At 37.0% G+C, this 19,159-nt stretch overlaps 1 protein-coding gene across 1 annotated transcript in view; it reads left to right on the forward strand.

Moving 5' to 3' along the window:
• The window catches only part of LOC107726251 (partitioning defective 6 homolog alpha-like), a 25,680-nt gene extending 7,230 nt beyond the window's left edge, over nucleotides 1-18,450 (forward strand). The window contains exon 3 of the mRNA XM_016535785.1: nucleotides 16,731-18,450. Within this exon, the coding sequence (XP_016391271.1) occupies nucleotides 16,731-17,605 (875 nt within the window). The 3' untranslated portion in view covers nucleotides 17,606-18,450. The remainder of the gene's footprint in view (nucleotides 1-16,730) is intronic.
• The last annotated feature ends 709 nt before the right edge of the window (nucleotides 18,451-19,159 follow it).

Here is a 19,159-nt window from a genome sequence, read left to right on the forward strand (position 1 = left end):
CATTGAAAGAACATTGATTTTTTTTTTTTAAGAATCACTCTTGTTTGTGAATTAATCAATCAGTCCAATTTGTGAACTGGATAACAAGTTCATTGAAAACAACCAGCACATAAAAACAATGTTTTGTCAAATATGTATGACCTCATAATTTTTAAAGGGTTAGTTCACCCAAAAATGAAAATTCTGTCATTAATTACTCACCCTCGTGTTGTTCCAAACCCGTAAGACCTTCGTTCATCTTCGGAACACAATTTAAGATATTGGCACGACAGTATCATGACGCGAGCGTGTGGCGGCGGTGACCCAGATCTGGCGTAATGATGTCATCTGGGTCATGCCAGATCTGGGTCAGCGCTACCACACGCTCGCGTCATGACACTGTCGTGAACCCGCGTCCACAAGTGACGCAGTAGGTCAAAATGTGGAATAAAGTCGTTATTTTTGTTTTCTTTGCGCAAAAAAGTATTCTCGTAGCTTCGTAACTTTACAGTTGAACCACTGATGTCACACGGACTACTTTGTCGATCTTTTCATTTTTGGGTGAACTAACCCTTTAAATAATATATCATAACTCAATCTTCCAGCTAAAACGAAAGACTTCTCTCATTTCGATAATTTTGCCCAATAAAATTCTGCCACTTTCTTACAATTAGCCTCAAGCTCACATTCAGATCTGCCTCCACCCAATCAACAACCGATGGATAAAAGCAAGTCCCACCCCACATTTCTTTCTTTTTGTATGTCACAATATTAATGAAAAGGCTCTGTCATTTATTTCATTATATATGACTATAAACGCATTGTAAGGGAACATTATCAGTACATCATAACTTTTATATTTATTAACATTTATATTTTTCCCTCACACAAACCGATCATATGACTTCAGAAAAGTCGAAATATAATGAATATAATGAGTCGTGGATTTCATACGTGGTGCATTTCTGTGGTTTCTTTGTCATGAGCTTAACTGCCGTAATATGAACTCCCATTGTATGAAAAAGAGCTGTCGTAAAGATTCTTAAATTCTCATTTTGCGCTCCACAGACAAAATAACAATATTAAGGACATGAGGGCGAGAAAATAAAGACAGAATTTTCACTTTAGGTTGAAATGATGTTACAAAAATAGCATGCTCAAGGAAGTACCTGCCCCTGCCTCACAGTTCACATCTTGTTTATGAAGAGAAGTGTTGTCCTCACAGTCCTTGTGTTTGTGCATGCTGACAAGTTGGTGATGAAATGCTCACTGTTTTCAGCTAAGAGTATTAGTAAATGCCTATTTTTCTATTTAAAGAGTAAGGTGGCTTCAGATTAGTCCCCCTTGTCATTGTACCAGCTCTCTTCCCGGCTTGGATTTGTAGAGTTCCCACAATTCCCATTTACTGCTGTTGTTCATTGTTTTGATCATTAAGCTCGTTTTCACTCCTTCACATACACATTTTCCAGTCTTTAGAAATGTACCTACTTATCTGTAGCTCTCACCCTCCTCAGATCATGATAAAAGCATCTGGGTGACAAATGCTTACGTTGCTTCCCTCTGATCAGTGTTAATAGATAACACCAGTTCATTTTTACAGCCTAGGCTGGTGCTTCACATTAACTTACCCCATATAACTGTGAGTTTATTCAAGAGACTGTGGGAAACTGACATGATTTGATTGTGTAGTTCATTGTTTGAGGTATATTAGCTCTTTATTGTAGGTTAATGTTCATATATGACATCTGATGGTTGACATGTTTGTGTCACTAAGGGAAAAAAAGGACAGGAACTAACAACCGGCAGGACTCGTTCTTGGGAATGTAGTTTTAAATGCGTGATGCCTGCATATTTGAACAGAATAGATTACCGCCGCCTGCCTGAAGAACTGCTGTGGAATAGTTAACCCAAAATGTAAATGCCATGAATAAATGTCAGAAATGACAACAAGCAATATGCAAATACCAGGTTGGCCTGGTGGCCTGTCCATAAAACAAGGCCAATACTGTAATTCATAGTTTTACTTGCAAAACCCATAAATTCGACAGCATTTTACAGTAAAAAAAAAAAGACAATTATTTTTCACTCCATATAGTAAGATAAATTACGGGTAACCAATTAACAGGCTTTTACTGTAGCATTTTTTTCCTGTAAAAACGACTAACACCATTTACAATGTACTGACACTGAAAGAAAAGGAAGGCAAAAGAAAGATCAAGTCGAAAGAAAGATATTGTAACATGTTTCATTCTTATCACAATGTCTTTTTCTTCTTTTGTAAGGACATTTAAAGGAAGTTCACCCAAAACAAAGTTCTGTCATTATTTTCTTACCCTCATGTCATTCCAAACGTGTGATTTGTGAGATAAGCTTTTGTGAGGCAAACATTTAAGTTATTCACTGATACACACTACTGTTCAAAAGTCTGGGGTCAGTAAGAGTGGCCTTTTATTGTGGCCAGCCTAAGGCACACCTGTGCAATAATCATGCTGTCTAATCAGCATCTTGATATGCCACACCTGTGAGGTGGATGGATTATCTCGGCAAAGGAGAAGTGCTCACTAACACAGATTTAGACAGATTTGTGAACAATATTTGAGAGAAATAGGCCTTTTGTGTACATAGAAAAAGTCTTAGATCTTTGAGTTCAGCTCATGAAAAATGGGGGCAAAAACAAAAGTGTTGCGTTTATAATTTTGTTCAGTGTATGTGTACAGTTATTTAATTAGCCTGTGTCATCCTGGTTTGGCGGACTCACTCTCTCGTTTCATACAAGCGCAGCTGCTGCCTTTTTGCGACAACTGTTTTGTACACTAATGGATTATAAGATAACTAACAAACTGGTAAGATTTTAAAACATTTTCGCCTTAAATCAATATCTTTTATCACCTTAATTATTTATGTGGTGAAATGTTGTGTAATAAGTTGTATGTCCCTTAAATGTCTGTCTAGTTTGAATTTGCCGCTTGCTCGCAGCTGCTGTCTTCACGGAAGCTTTGCATTTAAATATTTCAACTCATATCAATATTTTGCGTCAAATTATTTACTTATGTAGCAAGTATCCGTGTAATAAGCGGGATAATGTACATACAGCTGGTTGTTATCGCTGAATAACCCCCTTCAGGGTGATACAAGATCCTGATCACCCTGTCAGGTTATTCTGCGATAACAACTGGCTGGAAGTACGTTATCCCTTACATACAGATGTATGAGCACAGGATCATACATAAAAAAAATAAAACGCCATCAGACAGAATATGTGATGTGTCACTTAGGAACTTAAAAGGAATGTCCTTTTACTGATTTTCACCTGAAAATGTTACTTCTGTTCTGTACTTGTAAAAAAACCCCACCTAATTTGGCAGTATTTTAAAGTAAAATTACAATTAATATGATATTCGGCTATTTACACTTTTTCACTCTGTGGTAAAATAACTTACAGGTAACAAATTGAAGGATTCTATTGCAGCATGACAAAAGAAAGTATTACAGGTTTGGAATAACAAGAGTCTGAGTAAATGATTACAGATGAATGATTTTCACTTTTGAGTGAACTATCCCATTTATATCAGGCAATCTGACAAATGTCAAACATTATTTGAACTTCAGGCAAATTTATTGATTTTTAATTGCATTTGGGTTTACATAATTGTCTTGTGAATGTTATAATAATCCCAGCAACACAGTTGGTATATAAACACAGAAACTGAGAACAAACACAGATGTTTTTAAGGTTTTCTGCTAACCATAAATGTAACCGTCTGGTTGTGAATAGCTTGATTGACACGAGGATGTGATGTATCCCGTGAGCTGGTGGGATTGTCAGAGGTCCCTAATCAGATCTCGACCCCATCCGCATATCTCTGACTGGGGCTTTTAGACTGAGACAGAGATTGATCTGGCTTTTAGTATGAGCTCATCCCACTGAGTGGCCATACAATCATTCATCCCAGCAGATAATGGTGTTCCCTAAACAGATGGGGACCAGTTACACACAGCCATGCAACTTTTGGGGGCCAATGGGGAGAAACATAATTTTTTTTAAATTTTATTGTGATGCATGTTTTTTTTTTTTCTTCCCATTTTGAATTCAGAGTAGGATATATATAATCTCGTTTGCTATAAATCTGCCATGGTTTAATATGAGTCGTGCCATCACTCTTGATATAAAATAGTTCTAATACTTTGCCGAGGTTCGTTGAGCAGCTTGAAGGAAGTGTTTATCTCAAGCCATGAGCAATGAAGCATGTGATTATGGATAAAGGGTATGATGGGTGAATGAAATGAACAAAGACAGACACATTCCTCTATTGTTTGCAAAAAAAAAAAGCAAGTAGATTAGCGGACTAGATGGATTATTATTATTATGAACAATGTCATGCTACATGCTACTTTATTTATTTGAGGTGAGATGGGCTGCAAATGTGTATTTTATTTCTTTTTTTGTGAAGGGATTAAATGGTCCTGTGCTTTTTGAGCTCTTCCAATATTGACATTACAGCATGACGCTAGCAACATCATGGTTGTGGGTTTGATTCCCAGGGAACATATAAACTAAAATGTACTTTTAAGCTGTTTTAGAAAAAAAAAAAAAAGTTTGCCAAAAGTACAATTTATAGCCACACAGAAATTATTAATTGGAATGTTTGGAGTTTCATGACGTATGCTATATTTTATATGCCATATTTTCTGGAATGTAAGTCATAGTTTTTTGTTGTTGTTTTTTTTCCAGCTGAAACATGCTATAATAAAAATGATCACTATTTTTTAAATTTTATGTTTTTGAGTAGTACATCTGGACTCTTGCAGTGTCTGTGAAGATGGTATACAGGCCCCTCAAAGATGTGGCAGGCTTCACACAGCAAGAGAAATCTCAATGAAAAGATGAAGAATAGAAGTGTAACAAATCCACTGGGCTTTTTTTACACTAGTAGCTCTCTAGGTTTTCTCTCCACGCTGAGAACACATGGCTAATAACAAGACAGGCACTTCAAGAGAGACCCCAGAGCCTAGAGATGTTGTTTTATGTGGCTGTCATGCCTCAAGAAAGCACAGAGGAGTATGTGTGTGCGACTATATTGAATTCAAGAGAAACCCTGTGTCTTATTAGTAACTGACACTGTCTATAGGCAGAAACCCCCTTGAAGCAAAATAATTTTCTCTATCCCCCTTTCTGAACCGTCTTGGTTGAATAAGTCGAGTGTGTGGCGTTGTGTCCTCAGCTAATAAGTGAGGAAGATCATATGTGGCAGGCAGGTGTAAATCCCATTGGCTGTATTGCTGGTTTTAGCAGGAAGTGGAAGAATGGGAAGGATATTTCCCCACATGCCCATTCTGTGCACAATGATCTGAGGATTCAGCAGCTGTTCTGCACTCTAGGGCCCCTCTGTGTGTGTGTGTGTGTGTGTGTGTGTGTGTGTTCGTGCCTGCACTTGTCTATGCTTAATGAGTATGCTATGTATAGTACACAGGGTTATCTGGATGGCATGTCGATGTAACATGCGCCTTCCATGCTGTTTTTGTTTTGACATCTTGGATATTATGGAAACATCATCCCAACAGTTGCCATCAAAAATAATCCATTTGCACTGTGCTGCTTTAAAAAGTGCATGAAGGACAGTTGAAAGAAAGCAAAGGAAGGCAAAAGAAAGATCAAGTGGAAAGAAGGATATTGTAACATGTTTTGTATTTTTAACAGTTTAATTCTTATCACATTGTCTTTGTTTCCTCTTGTAGGGACATTTAAAGGAAGTCCACCCAAGTGAAAGTTCTGTCTTTATTTTCTCACTCTCATGTCGTTCCAAACGACATGGATGTTGCTATTTTTTTCCATGAAAAACAAAAGGAGAAATTTTGAAGCTCCTACTGTTCAAGGACAGTTCATAGTGACCATAGCTGTGTCAAGCTTTAAAAAGGTCAAAATAGCTCTATAAAACTAGACCATACGAATTGTGTGCTATATTACAGGTTTTCTGAAGATAGGATAGCTTTTTATGTGGGAAAAAAAAACAGAGAGAAAATGTAATTGTTATTGATAGTCTCATTCGTGTTTCACCATTGATGTCACTGATTAGAAAAAAAATTAATAAAATTAAAGTGGTCCGTGCAAATCATTCACTATATTCATAAGTCTTCTGAAGTTATGTGATTTAAACAAAAAAAAACTTTTATTCAGCAAGGGTGCAATATATTGATCGAAAGTGGCAGTAAAGACTTTTATATTTAAAAAATATATATATTTAAAATGAATGTTTGTTTTATTTAAATGATCGATTCATCAAAGGATCCTCAAAAAAATGTATCACATGAAAAAAATCGGCTCTGTCATCACAGGAATACATTACATTTTAAAATATATTAAAATAAAAACCTTTTTACTGGATTTTTTAATCAAATAAATGCAGCCTTTTTGAGCATAAGAGACTTATAAATACTTTTAAAAAACCATTCCTTGTTGAACTGAATCTGTCTGATTTGTGACTCTCATGAACTCTCATAAATGCACAAAGCAAAACTGGTAGATATTGAGTTTGTACGTGAATATTGACTTTAATTTTGGTCAGTTTTTTCTGCAAAGCTATCATATAGCTTCAGAAGACTTGGAATGTAGCACACAAGTCATATAGACCTTTTTTGGGAACGTTTTTTTTGTCTCTTTTGGAGCTTGACTGTCCCATTCCCTTTCATTATATTGAAAAGCGTGTCCAGGGTGTTCTTCAAAAATTCCCTGTTGTGTTCCACGGAAGAAGGAAACAATATGAGGAAAAGGAAAACAGTAGTCAGAGCTTTCATTTTGATGAACTATAACTTTAAAAACCAAATCTGAATTTCATTTGAAGTTGTTAAATTGCACATACAGCCATGAGTATTGATAACTCTGATGTTCACATTTGATTTTTCAGTGCACATCTGCTTGACTGTTGGCCGACAGGTCAATAGCCAGTATATTGCTAAGACAATCATAGAGCAATTGAAAGAACAAAGGCAGGTCTGAGTTGGACTGAACGGTCTGCTCCACAGGTGTGCTATCATACTGCCAATCACCATGACAACCATACCATTGGAAGTTACTGCGTATTGAAGAACAGAGTGCGAGAGAAACACAGGGGAGATTCCGTGACTGAGATGACATTGCTCCCATTTTTAACTGCATACTTGCTAAACTGGTTGTGGCTAATGTTAGACTGGGTTCTGATAGTGGCCTTTATGCATGGATGACACATTGTTTTTACGCTTATTTATAGGGCCATATTTGAGACATGAAAAATTGATGACAGAAAGGCATTCCGTATTCTCAGAGAAATATGCATTATGTTAAAAAGCAAAAATGTGTTAAACATAAGGGTGTGTGCTGCCTTCGAGAGAGACGGTGCAAAATAAAAAGAATGCTTGCTCGACCTGCCAGCTGTTGATATGCGGATTATGAAGAGAATGCACGCGGTTCGTATAGTTCCTCTATAGTCAGCGGCGGTGCTGGGAATAGCTGTTTAGCATTCTTTCCATTCAACACAGCATTTAGCAGTGCTGTGCATCACACTAGAATGGTTTCAGGAGAACATATGAGATGAGAAGAGGATCTTTCTATGTCAGTGTGATCTCATAAATAGCGAAGGAACTTGGAAGAATCTGTATTTCCTCATCACCTCAAGGAGGAAGTGCACATAGGAAGAACTCATTGTTTAATTGGGAGAACTTCGTTTTACTGTTTCATTTTAAACTCCGTGGGAGTAGCAACACAAAAGCATGTTGGCAAGATGGATCTGTGTATGTGTAGATCTGTAGTCTCATATTTCTGATTATATTGTAAAGAAAGAGTGTAGATTTATGCTTTGTCTTCAGGATTGGTTCACCCAAAAATTGAACATTGAACATTGTCATCATCATTTACTCGCTCTCATGTTGGTCCAAACCTGTATGACGTTCTTTCTTCTATAAGGAGAGCATACTGCTGTTTTCCATGCAGTGAAAGTCAATGGGAACAGATGGTGAAAAACTCCAAATATGACCAATAAAAAAAAATCATAAAAGTAGATATCATAAATATATTTGTGAGATATTTATGGGCATTTTTCATTTATTTATGAAGGCATTTCTTTCTTTAACCACATATAATCACTCTGCAAATACTACAATTGAATCAGTTCATTGAAATACATTTTTAGTATGAACAGTTATGGCTGTTGTCTATCAAATCAACATCAAATATGAAAGTACTGTAAATATACTTTACCGTTCAAAAGGTTTTTGATATTCAGTAAGGATGCATTCAATTATTTAAATATGACAGTAAGGACCTTTTATAATGTTAACAAATTCTATTTCTATCTCAAATAAATGCTGTTCTTTTGAACTTTCTATTGATCGAAGAATCCTGAAAATTTGTCATAAGCTGCTTCATATTAGCAATAAATTCACCAGCACTCTGTAAGGTCACTATCTGCAGAGGCACTACTAAACTCATCACTAGAAATAATGCATTACCTAAAATAGAATTAAATATATTACATTAGATAGCAGAAGAAAGAGGAATTCACTACATGGGCATTTTTGTCACTTTGAGCGGCAAAACTTTCATTGCACACCAGCATAACAGAAGACTTGGAATGTAGCACATGAATCATACAGTATAGACTATTTTTGTGTTACTTTATATTCTGCCTAGCATTTCCTTTTCTGTTCCAAAGAAGAAAGGGTCATATGAGTTTGAAAACACATGAGGGTGATTAAATGATGACAGAATTTATGGGGGGAGAGAACTATCCATTTAATACACTTAGCTCCCAAGATGTATAAACACTTGTCAAATACATGTGAGCTGTATTTGTGTGTATAAAAGTGTGTGTGTGTCAGCTTTAATCATTTGGGATTAGCAGCCAGCTCTCATCAGCCTATGAAGTAATCTCAAAGGGGGAAAAAAACTATTAGTCCCATAGTCATTAGTGCTTGATCAGAGCACAGGTACATTGCACTCATACCATCAAAACACTTTATTGCAGGATATACACTACCATTCAAAAGTAAGATATAATAACCAGTGGTCAGTAAAATTAGTTTTCTTTTTAGAATTTTTTTTAAATTTTTTTAAAGAAATTAATTTTTTTCTTCTTCAGCAAGAACTCATTAAGATGATCAAAAGTGACAGTAAAGATGCATAATTTTATGAAAAGATTTTTATTTCAGAATGTTCTTTTGAACTTTCTAGTAATCAAAGAATCCTGACAAAAATGTATTACGGTTTCCACAAAAATATTAAGCAGCACAACTGTTTTCAATATTGATAATAATAAGAAATGTCTCTTGAGCACCAAATCAGCATATTAGAATAATTGAAGGATCATTTGACTCTAAAGACTGGAATAATGGCTGCTGAAAATTCAGTTTTGCCATCACAGGAATAAATTACATTTGAAAATCTATTCAAATAGAAAACAGTTATTAAGAATTGTAATAATATTTCACAATATAACAGTTTTTACTATATTTTTGTATAAGTGACTTCTTTCAAAAACAGTTAAAAAAAATCTTACTGACCCCAAACTTTCGAACCGTAGTTTTTGTGAGCATTAATTTGTCTTATGAATATATTTGTGATGTCGTAACTATTAGTGCACTTTTTTCAGAGGGTGCAGAAATCATATCTAACCAGATGGTTTATTAATTGTCTGTTTTTGTCGTTATTTGAGATCAAAAACACATTATGAATGTGCAAGTGTGGTTGTGTCTGTAAGTGGCTTAGTGTTCAGCGCTAAGTTTGAATGGATCTCAAACTCTTGTGCACGTGTGGCAGTGGGGATTGCCGTTGCTGTGGTGACCATATGGCTGAGGGTTAGTCTCCAGATGGTGGTAACAGTGGATGAGGTCAGACAGTCAGAACCATGCACACGTACCGTGTGTGTGTGTGTGTGTGTGTGTGTATGTGAACTCCAGACAGCCACACCCAAACAAAGCCGTAAGCACAACTGTTGAGAGACGGGGTGGAAGTACATGGGACAGATGCAGAGCTAGACAAACATCCTACATCCGAGATTCACAGTAGGTGATAACATTAGGCCTTTTTCACACTGGTGAGAGGAGCATATTCATTTCAGTGCCTGTATTAACAGGTCACAGTCCTCACACTGCCCTCATAAACAGAACAATGCTGCGTCGCAGAAGTGTCAGTACACATAGAGGTTTGTGTGTTGAGTCTGTTTTTGTTGTCCATAGTGTGCTGTGCTTAGCAGAAAAAGATCTTGAAAATGCACTGTCAGCTTATTTATGAAGCAGCTTCTCATCTACTGTACTGCAAACACTTGAAAATATATTTAGAGCAGTAAAAGAGTTCAAAATCAAAATGCAGATATTCTTTTTAGCACAGATGGAAAGGGATACTTCTCAGTCACTAGGCCATGAAGGTAATAAGATCCAGACAGAGATCCACGTGAACACACCTGTGATGTGGCAGTGTCACCAGCCTTCCTCTAACAGCATCAGGTGTCTGCTCTTATCTGCTCTCCAGCTGCCGTCCTGTTTTATTCATCTTGACAAGCTTGTATACCTGTCTGCAGTCTACAGAGAGACTGACAGAGACGACATTGTCCACAATTCTGGCAAAGGGACAGTGCTGAAGGCCAGACCACATTTATTGAGGTTTGGCAATGGACTAGGGCTTGATGTGTGTGTGTGCCTGTGTGGGTATCAGGGTTCGTATAAGAATTTAGTTAAGAGTAAAATTCAAGCATATATTAATCCTAATTAATATATGAATTGAATATATTAATATTAAATCATACAGATCATTTAATATTAATATATTACATTAATATATTAATTAGGATTTAATTAATGATTCAATTAATTGACACATGATTACTTTGATTACAATTTAATCAACTGACAGCCATACATTTGCATAAAGATAAAAATTAGTGTCTTTATAGGGATAACACATGTGGAACGAATTACATTAAATTGTGCTCATATTAGATACATTGTCTCTCCATGCAGGGCCAGTATCACATCAGCACCTTGTCAGACACACAGCAGCCATTCTCTGCTGGTGAGAGACACTGGCTCCACAGTCAGCATGATATATGGCTCTGCTAATAACCTACCAATGTGCTGTGCAGGGTCGCAGTCAATAAGCTGTCCAGCCTTGCCATAACACTACATTATTAGGCGTTAACGCTGGGTAAATAAGCTCCCCTACACACTGCCCAGAGGTAGTATCAGTAAGTCAATAAGCTATCCTGTTCTACAATAATATACTTCACCAAGGAACCGGAGAGGAAATAATGATTCCAATAGTGGTTTGAGAAGAATTGAGGTTTGTTGAACAGTTCCTCAACAGTACCTCAGTGTTGTTTTCTTTACAAGACATGAATGTCCTATTGACACCATACAGTATATTGTCATGAACTCTGAATCAGGAGCGTTATTGAGTCAATATAGACATAAAACATAAAATATACTTTAACATGTCCATATTTAAAATGATTAGCCTATAATATGTTACTTTGCTAAGACACTTTACTAAGAACTTCAGGCATAAAGGGTATCTAGATACTAGGTATCTCGTCCGCAGACACAGATGTTTCTTCGTCTGAGGAAAACTCTAAAGTCTCTCTGTATCTTTGTAATCCAGAGAGCAATGTTCACAAAGCTCTTGCTCAGTCTGTGCCTGCAGGCCTCAGACACCTGGCAAGCGTTTTGATGTTTTTATTGTATTTTTCAGGTGAGTCAGTACTTGTGAAAAACTTTTGCTGCAGGCTGGTGTTTGGATTCTGGTTTATGCCGGCACCTTTCTATCCACTATGGTTTAGACGTGAGGTTTATTCTAAATAAGACAAATACAATTTTTTTCCGGGATTGTGTGAGAGAAAAGCTGAGGGAAATGTCTTTGTCTCCTTTGTCTAAACTGCACGTGGTTATTGGTAATACTAGCTGCTTTCTCCCTCAGACTAGCATAATCTGATAAATGGTTCAGTAATGCTGTTATACTCGTCCAACTCAGAGCTGAAAATACATCACAATCTGAACCCAACTAAATCTATACATACAGTATCGCAGTAATGCGAGGTTGCTGTGGAAACAGGTTGGTGATAAGTGGGGTCATTTGATTACTTGTATATTACTTTCAGGTAAGAAGGTTGTTTGAGAGGGTTACTGAGGGGAGGAAGCGGTTTTTCAGTCTCGATATATAGACATCAAAGCTGCAGAGTAAAAAAAAAATGACCACAGAGGGCTGCTAAAATTAAACATTTAAGATTTTAGTTGACAAAATAACAGTTAAAGATGGTTATTCAGAAGTGGATTAGTTCCTGTTTGATTGTTTTGTTATTGTAGTGACATTTTGTAGTTATATTTTTATATTCTATTTTATATTTTATATATATATATATATATTTCCTATTTTATTATATTTTTGTGAAATATTTGAATGTTTTTATAAAATACATTTATTACAATGCAAATACAATGCAAACAAGCATGCATTTCTAATTATAAGTACAGTAATTGTTCCAAGTTCATTCTTAATTGAATAAAATAAATAAATAATAATAATAATAATTAAAAAAAAGATTTGCAATTGAGTGGAGTCAGTTGTAACCTTAGAAATGGTTTTTTTTTATATTTTATTTAGTACAATTAATTAAAGTTAAATGTTATGTTATTATTACTATAATTATTATTATTTAATATATTATTTATAAGCTAATTAATTAAATCACTATCTATCTAACAATAAAAAAAAAGATTTGCAATTGAGTGGAGTCAGTTGTAACCTTAGAAATGGTTTTGAACTATATTTACTAACTGAGCGAGTCGGATTCGAACTGCTATACAAGTTTGAGACTTTCATTAAATTTTTTTTGACTGACTCATTAAAAATAACTGATTTGTGAATTGGACATCACAGCTCTCAATGTGTTCATAACTAACCGCAGCACACAAGATGATAACAGACGCACACAAACCACATATGAACACACAAGCTTGTACCGACTGTCTAGAATGTAAATTGTCATAAACTCTGTTTGTTGTTGTTGCATTTATGAACATTTTAGTCGCCATCAAGAGCCTTGGACATTTTGTCTGTGTGAATATGTGTGTGGGAGAGAGATTGCTAAGGGGATGGTGTCTCTTAATCATCCTTGAGAGCTCAATGCATTAGCTTCTGATCTCTAAGCAATACATCACGTCATTTCACTAATTAGTACGTCTTAATACAGAATGCGCATTTCGGGGGCAGGGCTGGACGTTTGTGTGGTTTCCACCTCCACATATTAACCGGGAGGGTTGTTGGACCTGCTGTAAAGCCTCAGGCCAGCCCATTATGCCCATCTCTGACCCTCCTCTCTGCCAGGATCCCGCTATGCCTCCCACTCACCCTCCCTGGGTACCCCGTCTCGCTCTCCAGCCCGTGAGCAGGTTTAATAACAGAGGCTGTCCTGATCTCTGTAGGGGTCCAGACACCAGACTAATGTTGTGCGACAGGGAGAGGGACACTGTGTGTGATGCATACTATATAAGCTACATTCAGTCTTTATAAGCAAACCCAGACTTATGCAGTCACATGCAATGGACAACACTCCTCTCAGGATAAATATTTACACATTTATGCAGATTAAATATGAGGTCACACAAACACAGACAATGGTTTGTGCATCTCTATTGTTTTTGCCTTCTCTAGTGTGTCTTCTTCTGCTCAACATATCCCTCCATATGTGCAGAGGGGTCAGAGTTCACCACCCATCACCCCGTCCACATGCAGGCCCCTGGGGCCTGATGGTAATTAATTAGATGTGAGCTTGTAATCTACTGTTTGTGGATCTTAAGACAAACCTGGGCTTGTAGTCAAACAGACTAATTAATATAATCCCCATCATGTGACCTCCTTTTGAGGTGCATGCTGGGCCTTTTTCTTTCAGATGGCACAGATTGTTTGAAATTCTGTTGAACCAAGAAACGTACTGTAGAATGCTGGAGATTGTGAGATACTGTAGTATGCATGATGGTCTATCAAGCATTGCATTGCTATTAAGCCAAACTTTGTACACAGTTTGTGCTATGGATTTTGTGGCTTGCTGAAGATGTGCTATTACTTTTCTAAGTGATCAGATTTATGATTTTTGCCTGGCAGATGAAAAAAATTGTACTCGAAGGTACTTAAGCCATATTTTGGGACAAGAATATCATTAGCCAGGTTTCCATCCACCAGTGTTGTTATTCTTAACTAAAACTAAAAGAAAAACAAAAGAAAGTTGTTTTTGTTCATTGAAATAAAGCTGAAATAAAATACAATAATACAAAACCCTAACAAAATTAACTAACTGGAATAAAATGTTATGGTCGAAGTACAAAAATTACTAAAACTTAACTTAAATTTAAAAAAAAATTTTTTTTTTAAATTTATAAAAACAACAAAAGCATATAACAAAATTACTTAGTAAAACTAAGTAAAATTTAAATGAAAACTGATAATATCAAAATAACATTGCCATCCACAAATTTTCAAAATGCACATAAGATGTATGCTCACTTAAAAGGGATAGTTCATCCAAAAATGAAAATTTGATGTTTATCTGCTTACCCCCAGGGCATCCAAGATGTAGGTGACTTTGTTTCTTCAGTAGAACACAAACGAAGATTTTTAAGTCAAACCGTTGCAGTCTGCCAGTCATATAATGGAAGTGAATGGGAATCATGGCTTTGAGAGTAAAAAAAACATACACAAACAAAACCAAATTAAACCCTGCGACTCGTGACGATACATTGGTGTGTAAAGTCACGAAACGATCGGTCTGTGCAAGAAAATGAACAGTATTTATATAGTTTTTTTACCTCTGATTCACCGCAATGTCCGAACTGTCCTGAGCGCGTTCGTGTCTTCTTCTTCAGCCGGCGCGTGACGCGTCTTCTTCTTCTTCTTGCTTTACGGTGGATCGCAGGCTTACAAGTGCATTACCGCTACCTATCTCTCAAATGGACCATTGACACTCTATCTACAATCTCAATTAGGAGTGTCAGTGGTCTAGAATGTTAATTATTAAGCTGTAGAACTAAATGTGCGCACTGCAGAAAACACGCACAGTTTAATGTTAGTCAGCAGACTGACGGGAAGGTGTTGATGACTTCCTGCTATTTCTGCTCCCAGCAGGCTGTGCTCTCATAATCACAAAAAGACTTCTCCGCAAAGACCCTCGCTCAAACCCTTGCCGCAGTTTAAAAATAACCAAAAACATTCTCCCTGCTGACGCATGTTACCTCCCACCAGATTCCAGTCAGGAGGGCTCTCTGTTCTCTGTTACCTGCTCATCGGCTAAAACGAGTCTTGTTTTTTCCTTTTTCTAGTCAGACATATCAACTGTGATTGTTTGGATCTTTTGAACAGTGAATATAATGTGCTGTGAGAGAGGCTTTGATTAATCTGCCTTTTAATCTGATTCAGTCTCGTGACCCTTGACCTATTGCAAGTGCCTTGGACAGATTTATTACAATCCTTGTTTGTTCATCCATCCATCCCTGCCTCTAGGTTTTTATTATGATCGGGTCTCTTCTGTTGTTTTCCATCCTTATTGCTCAATATGAACATTTAGCAGTCAATGTCATATCGAATTCTTTCAGAGAACATTGAAAATAATAAATCTAAAATTGAATAAAATTAAATTGAAATCAATTTTATAAATGAGGTCACAGTGATGTGATACTGGTAGAACAGATGGTTAATCACATAGCGAGGCACTTTGTATCTCCTTGAATTCATTTTTAGTAACAGACAACAGTATTTTATGCCGCTGATAAACCTGCACAGTGTTGTGTACAGTAGATCATTTTAAATGTAGTGGACAAATTCTGGAGTTGTGAGGCCCTTTCTTTATGAAGCCAATCAATGAATTGGATGGAAGGAGATGAGAGAAGCAGCTGAATCTTTAGCACACCTTAAATGTTGTCTGGGAAACAAAAAAAATGAGGATCCCTCTATATTTAGTTTCAGTTTTTTGCACCATGTTTTCTTTTATTTGTATAATTTCTTATTCTCAGGACTAGAATGTAATTTATGTATTGGGGGTTTATATACTACCGTTCAAAAGCATTTGGGGTCTGTAAGTTTAAATTTTTTATTTGAAAGAAATTAATACTTATTTTTTTCCCAGCAAGAACGCATTCAGTTAATCAAAAGTGACAGTAAAGACATTAAAATTAATGTTACAAAAGATTTCTATTTCAAATAAATGATGTTCTTTTGAACTTTTTCATCAAAGAATCCTGAAAAAAATATCATGGTTTCCACAAAAATATTAAGCAGAACTATTTTGAACAGTGATATTAGTAAGAAATGTTTCTCGAGCATCAAACCAACATTTTAGAATGATTTCTGAAGGATCATGAGACACTGAAGACTGCAGTAATAGCTGATAAAAATTCAACTTTGCCATTACAGGAATAAATTACATCTTAAAATATATTCAGATATAAAACAGTTCTTTTATATTTTAATAATAACTGTATTTTTGATCAAATAAATGCAGCCTTGGTGAGCATAAATTCAAAATGTTGTATAAAGTTAATTATTCCGAACTTATGATTGCTAGTGTGCATATATTTGTAATATCAATAGTTTAATCTTTTTGTAGACTTTTCTTAGCACATATTCTTTTATATGACTAGTTTCAATGTAATTATTCAACACACAAATAACAGGTTTTTTCTGTCTCTCTCTCTCTCAGTATATAAATAACTAGTTTCTCTCTCTGTCTCTCTCTCTTCAGATGTAGATGACCCCGTGCCCTTCCCAACAGGATCTCTTCAGAGAAGAAAAAAGGGTCTAGCTGGTCTGCATCAACCAAAGCAGAGGTCCAAACCATCGCTGCTCATCGGCCTTCCGCAGGATTTCCGGCAGATCTCTTCTATCATAGATGTGGACATCTTACCCGATACGCACCTCCGTGTCCGTCTGCACAAGCATGGCACCAACAAACCCCTCGGCTTTTACATCCGAGACGGCGTCAGCGTCCGCGTCACTCCCCAAGGGGTGGAGAAAGTTCCCGGCATCTTCATCTCTCGCCTCGTGAAAGGTGGTTTAGCAGAGAGCACAGGATTGCTGGGAGTCAACGATGAGATTCTTGAGGTGAACGGTATCGATGTGGCAGGTAAATCACTGGATCAGGTCACCGACATGATGGTGGCTAACAGCCACAACCTCATCGTGACAGTGAAACCCGCCAATCAGCGCAACAACACGATGCACCGTGCGAGTAAAACGTCTGCTGGCAACAGTTCCGCTGGCTCGGGAGGCTCCGCCCTCTCACATGACTCTGCCCCCAGTCCCGCCTCACAGAATGCCAGCCAATACAGCAACAGCAACAGTGTGGCTGAGGGCGACAGTGACGATGATACTGACCTCATCATTGAGAACGACAACCTGTCGACGTACACGCCACACCGTATGACTAATGGCAATGGCACCCATGCTAGCGCCCTATCGTCGGGTGCATTTGCACACAGGCCCCTCCCACAAAGTGTTTCCTTACCCAGTAGCAGCTCTTTAAGCTCCCTGACCACACCTACACACAACGGCAGCCCCACCAAGACGAGCAGTAGCCAAGAAAGCATGAGAGAGGACGGCAACTTCATTACGTTGTGAGCTACAGTAGGTTTCACACCACAGTAGAAGCCTTTATGCACATTTATAAGAAAATGAAGGAACTATTATATTATCAGCTATTATTTTTCAGCCATTACTGTCACAAACAACAACCTGTTCACAGTCTTGAATGAGGACCTACGGCCCAGATCACACGGGTTGCACAATCTAGCCTGTGTGTGAGGGCATGTGGCTGTCACTGTATGGAAGTGCCTTATGGCTCTCCACTCCTCTCGCCTTAGTTATTTTTTCTCCTTTTGGGACAAATCGACCATATTCATTTGTATTGACTCCGAGGACAGTCAGTCAGAAGTGTGCTAGCTACTACTGGGGTGCCTGACGTTATCACTTGCACCTCGGAGGACGCGAGAGACGAACAAATCGCCTCTGTGGAAATGATACGTGTCTTGTTTTGGATTCATCTCACTTTTTGTGATGCCTCTTGCATTGATGATGATGGTAATGATGATGGAAGATGAGGAGGAGGAGGAAAATATAAAAGTGTTAAACCGGATCTGATCAGTGCTGATTATGCTTGTTTGCTCATCTCATCTCATTCTGACGCTGATCGTAGTTTCTGATACTGAAGATGTCTACCAAAATGTGCTCTACATGATGATTTTAAAGTGTTGTTATTTGCAATCAAGTCATCAATTCAAAGTGTTTATTAATCACATTTTTAATGTCTCACAAATGTGCAGTATGAGACGGGAAGTGTAGTGTTAAGATCATTCCCAATATGACAACATTTAAAGATGATTTTACTTCAAGCATATTCTGTCACTCTGTTTGCTCAAAAGCCAGTTTAACACTCCCAATTTGGCTTAATTTTCACATTCATTATCTTTGATGTCAAAAAAAAAAGCTAAGTTCCAAGGAAATGGAAACCTCTTTTTGGGTTCCTCTTCTGTCTAATGTTGCATTAAAAGTATACTTCACCCAAAAATTTAAATTCTTGGAAATGTACTCACCCTCATGTTATTCCAAACCTGTTTGACTTTCTGTCTTCTGTGGAACACAAAATAAGATATTTTGAAGATGTTTGGTAACCCAATAGTTTGGTTACCATTGACTTACTAAAAACACAGAGACTTTTCTCAAAATGTCTTCTTGTATGTTCTACAGAGGAAAGAAAGTTTAACAGGTTTGGAACAACATGAGGGGAGTAATGAAATTTTCATTTTTGGGTTAACTATCCTTTTAAGGTTTATAAAAAGATTTGAATTTTGCATTTTATTGTTTTAAAAAAAAGCATTCTGGCACAGGTTCTTTCTTGAAGGATTTTTCCCTCTTTGTTTATAGTTTTTCTCTCCCTGCAGAAAAATAGGAATCTATATACTTATCTGGCACCAGTGCGGCGTAACTTCAGAAAGACTTGACCGCTCATTGACTCAGTCTGTCCATTCTCCTGTGTGCTCAGTTTTTCTGTAAAGAGAAAAAAAAAAAGGAAATTCCTTTCATGTTTGGAAAGGCCAGAACTCTGCACATTGGGACCTTTTTCACACAGTCCACTCCTGATGGCCTAAGCTGTGAGGCTTTCTTAGCCATTGTGAG

Source organism: Sinocyclocheilus rhinocerous, unplaced genomic scaffold (assembly GCF_001515625.1).
Source record: "Sinocyclocheilus rhinocerous isolate Xijiao unplaced genomic scaffold, SAMN03320098_v1.1 scaffold553, whole genome shotgun sequence".
Taxonomy (NCBI): Eukaryota; Metazoa; Chordata; class Actinopteri; order Cypriniformes; family Cyprinidae; genus Sinocyclocheilus; species Sinocyclocheilus rhinocerous.